Source organism: Anas acuta, chromosome 5 (assembly GCF_963932015.1).
Source record: "Anas acuta chromosome 5, bAnaAcu1.1, whole genome shotgun sequence".
NCBI lineage: Eukaryota > Metazoa > Chordata > Aves > Anseriformes > Anatidae > Anas > Anas acuta.
In genome coordinates this window covers 18,290,801-18,303,685 of record NC_088983.1, presented here as the reverse complement: position 1 = coordinate 18,303,685, position 12,885 = coordinate 18,290,801, and the positions used below count along the sequence as shown (strand labels likewise).

Here is a 12,885-nt window from a genome sequence, read left to right as displayed (position 1 = left end):
TTTCTTTTAGCCCTAACCCACAGTTAGAAACATATTATACAAGTCTCCTGTTAGTTCCAGTGAAGTCGTGTAAGTTGTTTGCATACAAAATTATTTCAGGGAAATACTGATGGATATCTTCTTGACTTTAAAGATTACATTTCAAGGTAGTTATTGCAGTCTGTTCTTTTAGGCTCTATTTTTTACGGAATAAAATTTGTGGCATGTCCCTTTGGAGGTGGCTGGAACTGGACCTTATCTAACACATGGCAGCTTGTGGACTTTTCTCACAGAGGCCACACCTGCAGTTCCCTGCTACCAAAATGTTGCCATGTAAACCCAATACAACCCTGCACAGAGGGAGCAGATGATACAAATGGAATCTGAGACAACAGTTCAAGTAGACAAACTTGTGCAAAGTAGAGGTCTCAATATCCTTACGTGGTTACTCAGAAATGCATGAATTTATTTTCTTGGCTTTTTGTGATCATAAGTCAGCTTTCCTCTTGCTGTTGGCAATGTGGCTCTTCCAGTTTAGTGCTGTTCTTACTCATCTTAATTGATGTTTTTCAGCTTCTGCATTAGTTTCAGATTAAAATGTTACAGGTTTTCACAGAGCAAAAACTGTGCATTGTACTACAGTAAACTACTAAAGCTAACTAAACGTTACTTTTGTTTTAAATGGGTCTTGTTAGTAGTAGTTAAGAATTTTGAAGTAGTAAAAAATTTTCTTGTCTCCTAAGGTAAAGGTCATCTTTCTGTAGCTTAAGTAACGAATTTGACATTCTTTTCCTTGCTGTTCTAATCGGAAATTGTATAACAAGCATTGCTACGGGCAATACTATCATCTACAGACTGATGTCTAATTAACGAATAATACATGATATTCAAGATTATTGTTGGCTGTGAAGCCCCAGACTAGGAGCTTAAGACTGGAAGAGCAGCCCAAGGAACCTATTGTTCATGGCAGATACATCTGATAATCATAATCATAAAGAAATGTATGGCTTTAAAAACACATTCTCTGATATTTGTTATTGGAAAAAATCAGAGCAATATGTCTATGTTAAGAACTGTTCTGTTTTAGCAATTAGCTTAGAGAAGTTGCTACTTTCAATTGCCAGAAAAAGATCATTACTATGGGCAGCTTTTCTTACAACCGTTAGGAAATTATTAGCCTGTGTTTGAGTATACTGAGAGCTCTAATTGCAACATGTTCTCAATATAGACTCGGTTATGTTGACTTCAGACACACGTCTTTGAAAGAAGCAGACTTCCTTCAAGTTGTTAAAAAAAAATCAACAAACTAACTACTTGTCTAGAATAATGAAAGATGGTTAAGGATATTGAACATCTAACTGTAAATATCAATGCTAATTAACAGTTGTCACCCTACTACAGAGGAAGAAATTGAAAGATAATAAACAAATCTAGATTCCGTCTGTCAGGCCTAGATTCAAATCACCCTGCTCTGCTACTTTCTCTTCTTACTTGAACAAAGGTTTCTAATTGTGGCTGAACTGGCTGCCTAAATGCCTCGTTTATTTCTGCTTGGAAGAAAATTAATGTTAAATATCTCAACATATTTAGATATACTTTCTTTTTGGTAGGCAGTTATCAAGTTGCATAGAAATATTATATCAGGTGGCAGGGAGGGGTACAGAGAGGACACGGAAAGCCCACCTGATAAACACGTGGCTCAGAGGCTGGTGCCAACACAGAAATTTTGTGTTTTTTTGACCATGTGGCGCTTTACTCGGCACCTGGCCTGATGGCCGCAGATGGGTCCCTATCTCTAAGGGGAAAATGGATCCTGGGTCAGGAGCTGGCAGGACTCATTGAGAGGGCTTTAAACTAGGTGAGAAGGGAGACGGGGCTGAAACAAGACTTATTAGAGCTGTGCCAGGGATAACAATGGCAAGGCTGGGAGAGAAGGCAATGGCCCAACTGAAGTGCATCTACACTAATGGACGCAGCATGGGTAACAAACAGGAGGAACTGGAAGCCATTGTGTGGCAGGCAGGCTACAACTTGGTTGCCATCACAGAAATGTGGTGGCTCGACTCTCATGACTGGAGTGCTGCAATGTCTGGCTGTAGGCTCTTCAGAAGGGACAGGCAGCATGGAAGTGGTGGTGGTGTGGCTCTCTATATCAGAGAGAGTTTTGATGTCTTGGAACTTGAGGCTGGGAATGATAAGGTTGAGTCCCTATGGGTTAGGATCAGCGGGAAGGCCAATAAGGGAAGCATCCTGGTGGGGGTCTGTTATAGACCACCGAACCAGTATGAGGAGACTGATGAGGAGTTCTACAGGCAGCTGACAAAAGTTGCAAAATCGTCAGCGCTTGTTCTTGTGGGGGACTTCAACTTCTCAGATATATCCAGGAAGTACAACACATCCCAGAGAAAGCAGTCTAGGAGGTTTCTGGAGAGTGTGGAAGATAGCTTCCTGAAGCAGCTGGTTAGTGAGCCTGTCAGGGGAGGTGCCCCTCTAGACCTTCTCTTCACAAACAGAGAAGGACTGGTGGGAGATGTGATGGTTGGAAACTGTTTTGGGCAGAGTGACCATGAAATGGTGGAGTTCTCCATTCTTGGCAAAGCCAGGAAGGGGACCAGTAAAACCGCTGTATTGGACTTCCAGAGGGCTGACTTTGAACTGCTCAGGACACTGGTTGGTAGAGTCCCTTGGGAGGCGGTTCTGACGGGCAGAGGAGTCCAGGAAGGCTGGGCGCTCTTCAAGAAGGAAATCTTAATGGAGCAGGAGCGGTCTGTCCCCATGTGCCCCAAGATGAGCCGGAGTGGAAGAAGACCGGCCTGGCTCAACAGAGAGTTGTGGCTTGAGCTTAGGAGAAAAAAGAGGGTTTACAATCTTTGGAAAAGAGGGTGGGCCACTCGGGAGGACTATAAGGATACCCAGTACCCTGAATTGGTGGAAGGGGATGGGGAGCAGAATGTGGCCCTCACTATCCATGAGGAAATGGTTGGCGACCTGCTACGGCACTTGGATGTATGCAAGTCAATGGGGCCAGATGGGATCCACCCAAGGGTACTGAGAGAACTGGCAGAGGAACTGGCCAAGCCACTTACCATCATTTATCAACAGTCCTGGCTATTGGGGGAGGTCCCAGTCAACTGGTGGCTAGCAAACAGGACGCCCATCTACAAGAAGGGCCGGAGGGCAGACCCGGGAACTTACAGGCACCAGACACGGCACTTACAGGGCAACCAGGTGATCAGGCCCAGTCAGCATGGGTTTATGAAAGGCAGGTCCTGCTTGACAAACCTGATCTCCTTCTATGACAAAGTGACACACTTGGTGGATGAGGGAAAGGCTGTGGATGTGGTCTACCTAGACTTCAGCAAGGCTTTTGACACCGTTTCCCACAGCATTCTCCTCAAGAAACTGCCTGCTTGTGGCTTGGACTGGCGTACGCTTCATTGGGTTAAAAACTGGCTGGATAGCCGGGCCCAAAGAGTCGTGGTGAATGGCGTCAAATCCAGTGGAGGCCGGTCACTAGTGGCGTTCCCCAGGGCTTGGTGCTGGGGCCTGTCCTTTTTAATATCTTTATTGATGATCTGGATGAGGGTATTGAGTGCACCCTCAGTAAGTTTGCAGATGACACCAAGTTGGGTGTGTGTGTCGATCTGCTTGAGGGTAGGAAGGCTCTGCAGGAGGATCTGGATAGGCTGCACCGATGGGCTGAGGTCAACTGCATGAAGTTCAACAAGGCCAAGTGCCGGGTCCTGCACCTGGGGCGCAATAACCCCAAGCAGAGCTACAGGCTGGGAGATGAGTGGTTGGAGAGCTGCCAGATGGAGAAGGACCTGGGAGTGATGGTGGATAGTCAGCTGAATATGAGCCAGCAGTGTGCTCAGGTGGCCAAGAAGGCCAATGGCATCCTGGCCTGTATAAGAAGCAGTGAGGCCAGCAGGGCTAGGGAAGTGATTGTCCCCATGTACTTGGCTCTGGTCAGGCCTCACCTTGAGTACTGTTCAGTCTTGGACCCCTTGCTACAAGAAGGACGTGGAGTTGCTCGAAGGAGTCCAGAGAAGGGCGATGAAGCTGGTGAGGGGTCTGGAGAACAAGTCCTACGAGAAGCAGCTGAGGGAGCTGGGATTGTTCAACCTGAAGAAAAGGAGGCTCTGGGGCGACCTTATCACTCTTTATAAGTACATTAAAGGAGGCTGTAGCGAGGTGGGGGTTGGTCTATTCTCCCACGTGCCTGGTGACAGGATGAGGGGGAACGGGCTAAAGTTGTGCCAGGGATGTTTTAGGTTGGATATTAGGAAGAACTTCTTTACTGAGAGGGTTATGAGGCATTGGAATGGGCTGCCCAGGGAAGTGGTGGGGTCACCATCCCTGGAGGTCTTTAAACGACATTTAGATGTTGAACTTAGTGATATGGTTTAGTGGAGGACTTGTTAGTGTTAGGTCAGAGGTTGGACTCGATGATCTTGAAGTCTCTTCCAACCTAGACAATTCTGTGATTCTGTATTTCAGTACCGACTGGCGTTTGTTTTCTCCCCATTGATTTGCTATCTCTATAGTCTACATGGTCAGGTAGTCTAAGGTTATGTTTGCCTTTCCACACTACTCACATCGCTCCACAGGACATTTAACATAGCCGTTTATCATTTCAGGTCTCTATTAAGTACTTCAGTAATCTCACAAACTGAGGTGCTTATACATTTACATGCTTTTACAGTTGATGCTCTGAATTTGAGATGATCTTTTTAAAGACTATCACTTCTGGATACTTAATGCTATAGTAATGTATCTTGAACCTCTGGTTATGAGATCTTCCTTCTTTCTCTATAGATGTCTGTGAAGGGCATTGCTTTGCATTATAGTGGCTTTACTTAGCTTGCTCTCCCATCCCAGTTTAAACAAGGTGTCCATCAGTAATGGGTTTTGAACGGCACTTGTAGCTGAGGATTTCTTCAGGAGCAGAAGATCTCAGTTGCCTGTGACATAAATTAGTCCTAACTTTGATCAGGCATGAAATTCTGTCCTCCAAACTCAGGGACTTTACCTGTTCCACTCCAAAAGAGTTGTCTAAGTTCTGGTCCCCTCTCCACCTCTGTCAGGCAACTGTATGGCTGGTCCAGGAGGGAACTGCCAGCACGCTGCCTTGATCGACAGGACAAGCAATGAATGAGCCTGCTTGAACACATGGGCTCCCTGTGTGCTTTCCCAAACATGCTTGGGGCCATGCTTGAAGCTGCACTTTTGACCTGCATGTCAGGCAATGGATTTTAAGAGCAGCATTAGGTCCACCTATAGCGTATGTTCAGATACACCCGGTTGTTCCAATCAATAGCTTATTCAAGCTTATTAAAACTGTGAAAGGAACAATAAAATATTTTTTTTTTAAAGATGCTGTTTAGATGATTTAATTGGTGTCCTGAAGATACTTGTCTTTTTGTACTTTATCCTTATTCAGGCTGCCTGGAGCCTGAAAACACGAGCTTTGACAGAAATGGTGTATGTGGATGAAATCGATATGGATCAAGAAGGAATTGCAGAGATGATGCTAGATGAAAATGCCATTGCTCAAGTCGCACGTAAGAACGACTTTCTCTTAAGTACACTGATGCAACAGGAGCTGTTTTGGTCAGGATTGTCATCTATCATAAAATAGTACACACTGGAGTGGTCTGTTATGGCTTTTAGCTATTGTTACAAGAAGAGCTTTCAATTGTTTTCTGATTGCATTGACCACATGATCTTGATATACTGCTTAGGCCTGTCTTCCAGGGATTTGGATGAAAAGTGTTTTGTCAGCTTTTCCTCTACATCTCTGTACTAGCTGTCTCTTTTCCATCAGTGCATTGATTTCTGGCTTCTTCTCTAGTGGGAAACAAAAGAAAAATATGCCCTTGGTGTACTAAGTATCCCATCCCTATGCCTGTACTGTAGACAACAGTCAGGCCAAATCTGACATCACTGATTCGTTGCATTTCCTACAAACATTTTCTAAACTGCTTTTGCTTTCTTCTGCTTTTCTCTTCTTTTCCTCTCTTTCTTTCCAGGGCACTTCTTCAGCACTGTCATTGTTTCCTGCATGAAGCTCTTTTCAGTTTCGTCAGATCCTATCTAAGTGGGCAGTCATTATAGTCTTCCATTACTTCTGTACTTTTTGGCATTACTTCTATTTGCTGTGTTTCTCTATTATGGTCCATATGGGAATTTTTATGCATCTTATTAGATATGACTCTCAACCACCTACCACATAAGAGAATTTAAGGGAAGAATTGAACATAGATTAGAATTAATTTTTGAATCATTAAAAGCTTTTCTTATCTGGATAGAAGTAGACAACTGTATATTTTTATCTATCTGATTGCATTTTTTAAAATTGTCATTACATGCTTGGTCACATATAAACAGTCAAGCAGTACTCAAGTTGTGTTTATACATTTTGATAATTTAATTATATGTATTTGTCTCAAAACAGCATAGTAATTTTACTTAAACTTTTTGCTCCCTGTGGTAAAGACCATCTGCCAAGAAAAATCATTTGAGGAATATTATTAAGAAATGGAGCATTCAGGAAAAATACATTCATACTAAACTGAAAAAAAGGTGACTTTTTGGATAGAATGTCACAAATTTCAAAGACAAGGAAAAATTTTATGGTAGTATAACCTGCACTCCCGAATCACTGAGATAAATAAGATAAATAATGCTGTTCATGCTTCATATCTACCACACGTGCCTGACATAGCGTGTAGTTTATTAGAAAGTATAAAAACTTTCAGAGAGAAAGACTTCAGTCTTTGTTAAATTACTAAATTTGCTTGTATCAATGTATGCCATATCCCTAGTGGGAATTATCAACTGTGGCTTCAGCTGTTGCTTCTTTGTGTACTTTTAATGCCTGATATGAAATCTTTATTTTCAAAGGCATATTTTTATATCTTTTAATATACCTTTTATATATATGTATAGTCTTTGTATTCAAAGGTGTATAGAGTAAATAGCTAAAACTGTGCTTAAGTCATTCAGTGATCTTTTCTTTGATGAACCAAATGAACGTTTCATTTTGAGGTTTATATTTTAGTTGTTGAATTGAGTCTTGAAACTCACATCTTGTCCCTTTCCAATTTATCCACATCCTTTTTCTGTTGCAGTCACCAAACCAACAGTCCACTGGCACCATATAGAAAACCATGTACAAAACATGGTTTTCTTCTACAGCTTAATTTTACTTTCTGTGTAACAATGAAGTACTTTTCTGTTAAACTTTTTATATAAAAGTTAAGCACAGGTATCACTTCCACTTCTACATGTGACTATAAGAACAGATGCTTGCTGGATGTTGGCTTTTTCTGTTGCTGTTAAAAAGTGTTAGCTGTAGTTGGTCTTGACTTGGGGTCTTTTACTGAGGCAAACCTGTCAGGATATCCTCCCCCGCTCTTGTTATAGCTTACAACATTTTAAGATTTTTAGATGTGTAGTTACACCAACTGTAGTACAACTCCTATTGTCTGTAGTTTGCTTACTCAGCAGTTCAAATTCTTTTACATCAGTTACACATACACTGGAATTTTTCATCTGTCCGTATCTTAGTTTCCCGACAGAACTATCTTAATAACAATTTATCTCTCTCTTGCATCATTAAATAATTAATTATATAGAGTCCACTAGAAACAACTACTTTTCTGTGGCTCCTCCTCATGCATATATACGGAAATTTGTATTTTACCCATTTTTAAAATTCTTGTTGTTCTGATGTGTTAGTTTTCCAGCATTCTTGTTTATTAATGAAAATACCCTGTAGCATCATTTTACACAAAGTTCCTAGTCTGTTACTTTTGAACTCAACACCATCAGTTTTATCATCTAAGGTTGTAGTCTTGTTAAAATGTGTTACCTTGACAACATATTTTTCAGAAACTCATACTAATTGGCATTATGGATAATCACAGCTCTTTTATTAACTAGGGAGTTAAAGGAGTCATCTGCAGCCATCACTGACTGCTGAAACTAAGCTCTTAAATTTTGCAGCAGCTTCTAATGAGCACATGAATTGCTGTTTTCTCTTGATGCCTATTCATAGCTAGTTCAGTTGCAATTGTCAAAGTAGGGCTCAGAACTGAGTTGCTTAGGGTGAGATCAAGGGAAATAAATCCTGTAAGCATTCTCCAAGTACATGAAAGCACAAAACAAAAATGTCTGGAAAGGGATTAAAATGCCCTGTCTTTTTTATCTTATTGTGATAGTTTTAAAAAGATGCTGAGAAAGTAAAAGACTGGTTCATTGTTTGCTAGCCTGAAAAGTTGAAAGCCCTTCGTCCATTTCTCAGAAGAAAGAAAGATGCCCTAGATACCACCTTAGAAACTCTGCTTGGTGGACTGTCCACCTTTTCTGCTGTGGAGTGAAAAATTCAAGGTTCGTAGTACTTCAAAGGGCACATAATCAACAGAGAACCTACGTGTGGCTAGCCAGAAGACAGAGAATCCTGAGTTCTGGTCCTTATTTCAGCATCATGTACGTATTGACTAGGATTTACCAAGGAGATCGTGGTTAGTATCTTTTTTGTATCATTTAAATACAGCTGCTCCCAGGTGGCTATTAAAATATTAGAGGCAGAGGTGCTTAACATCAGCCTGGTTTAAGAAAACTATAAATTATTCAGATTGAGTTAGAGGTTATCAGTTTGGACAAGTCTATTCGTATTCTTACTTAAATAGTGGAATGGTAGCGCCTCAGAGATAATTACATCTTGAGGGTGGGAGTATGAGAGAAAGCTGTAGAAAGGGCAAACATGGGGGGTTATACTGTGGGGAAAATAAGGAGGCAGGAAGCTGCCTAGCTATCAATATATAACTCCAGTTCTTGGAAGTCTTTGGAATAAGAGCTGTTCATAGGTACCTAGAAAATAAGTATGTGAGCAACAGAGATTTGTCAAGAGCTACTTTTTTCAACTTAAATCTCATTTCCTTCTGTACGTGGTAGCAAGTGGTGAACAGACAGGCAGATGTAGATATCATATTTTACTTTTAAACAAATTTTTAAAACCTTGTCTTAGACGTTCTCATAGAAGGCTAGGAAAAATGATTATAATTAAATGTCAGTAAAAGTGATATATTCAGGAACTAGTAATTCTTAATGATCCAATATCAAAGCAGAAAGTTGTGAAAAGGGGAATCCTCTATTTGTTTGCTTGGGTCCAAACCAATTCGGTATTTACATTGATTACTTTTGGATATAAATGAGTTTGAAATTTACTATGCTCTAAATTGTGGATGGGGTCCTACATGATCTAGTGACATGAGATAGCTGTTCTGTGGCTAAAGATTGTGGTTTACTTGATCAAACCTGGATAGTATTTGAATCCCAGGTAGAAAATATACCATTTTAAATTAGTTTGATCTCATTATTCCAATAGCCTTTCTTACTTAAACACTATCCTAAGATGTTCTTGAGAAGACAGTCGTTGTAGAACATGTGCAAAGGCAATATTGCTTGCCTTCAGTGAAGAGAAGGACTCAAATGATAATTTAAAATCCAGTGAAATGGATGTTGTACAGGTACTACTGTACAGGTACTAGACATACTTGAAATCTGTAGGATATATGAGGGGGAAAAGGAAGGAGAAGCAGCACATCCTTACCATCTACAGAGAAAGGGTGAAGAGAGAAACAGAACTAGAGGAGTAATCTACAGAAGATTACTTTTTCTCATGGTAATGATGACATCTTTCTTGCAGTGATCTGACAATTTACCAGTAGTACAATGCAGTTTTCTTTCTTCTTGTCTTCTTTCTCTAGTGCTATGTCTCTCCAGTTTGAACCAAGAAATTTCCAGTTTATCGTAAGACACAGGCATTTTTAAAGCCCCTTGGACAAGGGTGTAGTATCTCAAGATGAAGTGAACAATGCTCTTATTTTATAGGACCAGGAACATCTTTGAAAGTCCCTGGAACTAGCCAAGATGCAGGCCCCAGCCCAGCTGTTAGGTACGTGATAATTTATTTTTTAAAAATGTGACTTGTTGCACATAAGCAAATCCTAAATTTACGTCATAAAAATGAAACTTCCAATATAAGTTATGTTCAAACTCTCTGTGAGTAAATACCACTTGATGTAAGGTTAATGTGCTTACCATCTTCAGGCCAGTAACTCAGTCAGGAAGACCTATTACAGGATTTGTGAGACCCAGCACACAAAGTGGACGGCCAAGTACTATGGAACAGGCTATAAAAACACCTCGAACAGCTGTCACAGCTCGTCCAGTTACTAGTGCTTCTGGGAGATCCGTCAGGATTGGAACGGTAAGTTGCTTGACTCTGTTCTTAGAAAGCATCTCGATCATAGCACAGTGACATTGTACTTAACTTAAAAGCTGCATCTATACTCAAGTTTGAGGGAGGTCAGTATTTTTAATATTTTGTTTAAATTGTTTCCAAAGGCAAGTTTGAAAATACTACCTCATTAGTTTGCTAGTCTATTCGTGGATACAATGTACATATGTCCAGAAGTTCACAAAAATTCATACAAGTTTACAAATTCACAAGTTTTTTGAGACTGATTTTTATTCACTGAAGACCATGAAAAGACTATGACATGATTTCACCATAAGTATGCCGGAGTCTGTAAGATTTTCAGTTTGCTACAAAGCAATTACTAATCTTTCTGTCTCTATTACTTCAGAAGATAAAGAAAATAAGATGTACTAGTTTTATTCTGATCTATTCTCAAAATTAACACACTGCAACAGGCATGAACATGTAATACAGATTAGTAGCATGTTACTGGCAAGTTCTTAATATCACAGGTACAAATGGATCTCCCTAAATATTTCTTGAAGATCTTTTATGTATCCCACCTGCCTTCAGTCCATCTAACAGTGTAAGCTGCATGCTTAGGCACATTATGAAAGAAGTGGGAGAGGGAAGAAAAAGGTAGTTCCAGGAGGTAATTCATGCAACCTCTTTCAGGGACTGTATGGGAGTAGGATAGATTCCTCACTTTCAAAAAAGATGAGATTAAGATGAATCCTTATTGCGAAGCAGAGGAATGCATCTAAAACTGTATTGTTGTGTTATTTCTTTTTTCTTTTTTTTTTTTCTTTTTCGGCATACTGCTATTATTTTGAAAATTTTCACAAAAAGTGTAGGGGATCTTCCCACTTAAAAACTTGTTTCTCCCCTTCAGGCTTCAATGATAACAAATCCAGATGGCCCTTTCATAAATCTGTCTCGACTGAATTTAGGAAACTATGCTGAAAAACCGAAACTGGCAAAGGTATGTAATTATTTTGGTTACAATTGTGATATCTGTTTCTAATTTTCTAGCATCATTCTAATGATACATGAGATTGGGGATAGAAACAATGATGAACTGTGTTCAAGATATAAATTTCATATAAATAGTGTGTTACATATCTTTTGTCCACTAACAGGGATTATCAGACTTGAAATTGAAAATATGTGTGATGCAGTCATTTTGAAAATATAAGGTAGCAAAAACCTATGTATATACTAAAATACTCTAATAGTAAATTGCCTTGAACTCTCTGTATAGGAGTGATGAAGGGCAACTAAAAAAAAAGGGGGGGAGGGGAACAGCAGAACCTTTCTGGTTGGCCAGAAATGCAAACAGATGGCAATCCTGACCTAAAAAATTTCAACTGGTTTGGATTTTTCTCTTTGATTTTATGTCATGAATTTATGTCAATCTTTTTTATACAAAATTTTTTCATCTTTTTTTGTTTGGAATTCATTTCATTTTCAATTAAGATCTTGTGATTGACAGCCATTGAAACTGAGGCCATCTGCCCAACTTGTGGTTTCAGCTCTGAGTGGAAGGGACCTAAAAATTTTGTAATGATTTCCCTGTGTGGCCTTTCAGTTGAGTCTTCACCAATATAACCAGTTATGTATAGATGAATATGTTTTCTGTGCATATGTTGTTCACAGAAAATTAATGTTGGGTTATGACCAGCAACTCATTTTTCATGAGGTATCAAACCACTATTGGATAGATTCTCAGGAGTTTTGTTTAATTGGCAACATAGAAGTGATAGAACCCCTGTGTATTTAGTCTGTTTTGAGAAATGTAGCAATGAATGCTTTTAGAAGACTGCTAGTACCTCATCTTCTGCTGGTGAAAATTATCTCCCCAGTCTAAAACTTTAGTTAATAACTTTCCACAAATGATTAGCAAATTCCTTTGTGTTTTTTTTTTTTTTTCAAGATGCTTTTTAAAACCTGATTGGGACTTATGCATTGCTTTTCAATGTGTTTTTCAAAGAAAAGTTTTGTGTGACTGCACTTCATTCCTTACTCACTTCTTACATTTCTGTCCCTTGGCCTCTTAACCAAACTAGACAGAAGAATAGATAACCAAATACAGTAATTTCAAGCCTGGCTAGATAATGAAGGACTATCATCTCCACTGGGGTCAGTTACAAGTCAGTTCTGAAAAAAGTTGCACGCCTTTTGTCCAGTTATGTTCTTATCACCAGTAAGTCAGCACACAACTATGCTAAACCAATTAGAGCTTATAAAATAGAGAGAATGTAAGAAACGCTAGGAGGATTAAGGAACGAGACACATTCGTATGAAACCAGGCTTAGCTCTTCTCCTTCAAGACAGCTAGCTTTCAATTTTTCTTTTGATAACTCTGTATAGTTTTTAAATAGGTAGGGTTGCTTTCAGGTGAAATATTTATTCTCAGCAACAGCTCTCAGGAATGCAAAGACATAGATATTTTTAACTTCTTTTTTTTTTTTTTTTAATTAGAGTTTTCAGGGAAGACAGAGTAGCTCTGTCCTTCAATTTCATATAAAAGAGGCTTAAGCCAAAAATTATAAATCAACAGTCCTCATGGAAAACATCCATAGGCAGAAAGTGTACTTGTCAGTATTATGAAGCTAATACGATATGACATTAATGTT

General features: G+C 39.6%; 1 protein-coding gene across 1 annotated transcript in view; it reads left to right on the top strand.

Moving 5' to 3' along the window:
* The window catches only part of TTC8 (tetratricopeptide repeat domain 8), a 44,466-nt gene that overhangs the window by 7,841 nt on the left and 23,740 nt on the right, over positions 1-12,885 (top strand). The window contains exons 3-6 of the mRNA XM_068682986.1: positions 5,423-5,543; positions 9,880-9,943; positions 10,099-10,258; positions 11,142-11,231. Coding sequence (XP_068539087.1) covers positions 5,423-5,543; positions 9,880-9,943; positions 10,099-10,258; positions 11,142-11,231 — 435 coding nt within the window. The remainder of the gene's footprint in view (positions 1-5,422; positions 5,544-9,879; positions 9,944-10,098; positions 10,259-11,141; positions 11,232-12,885) is intronic.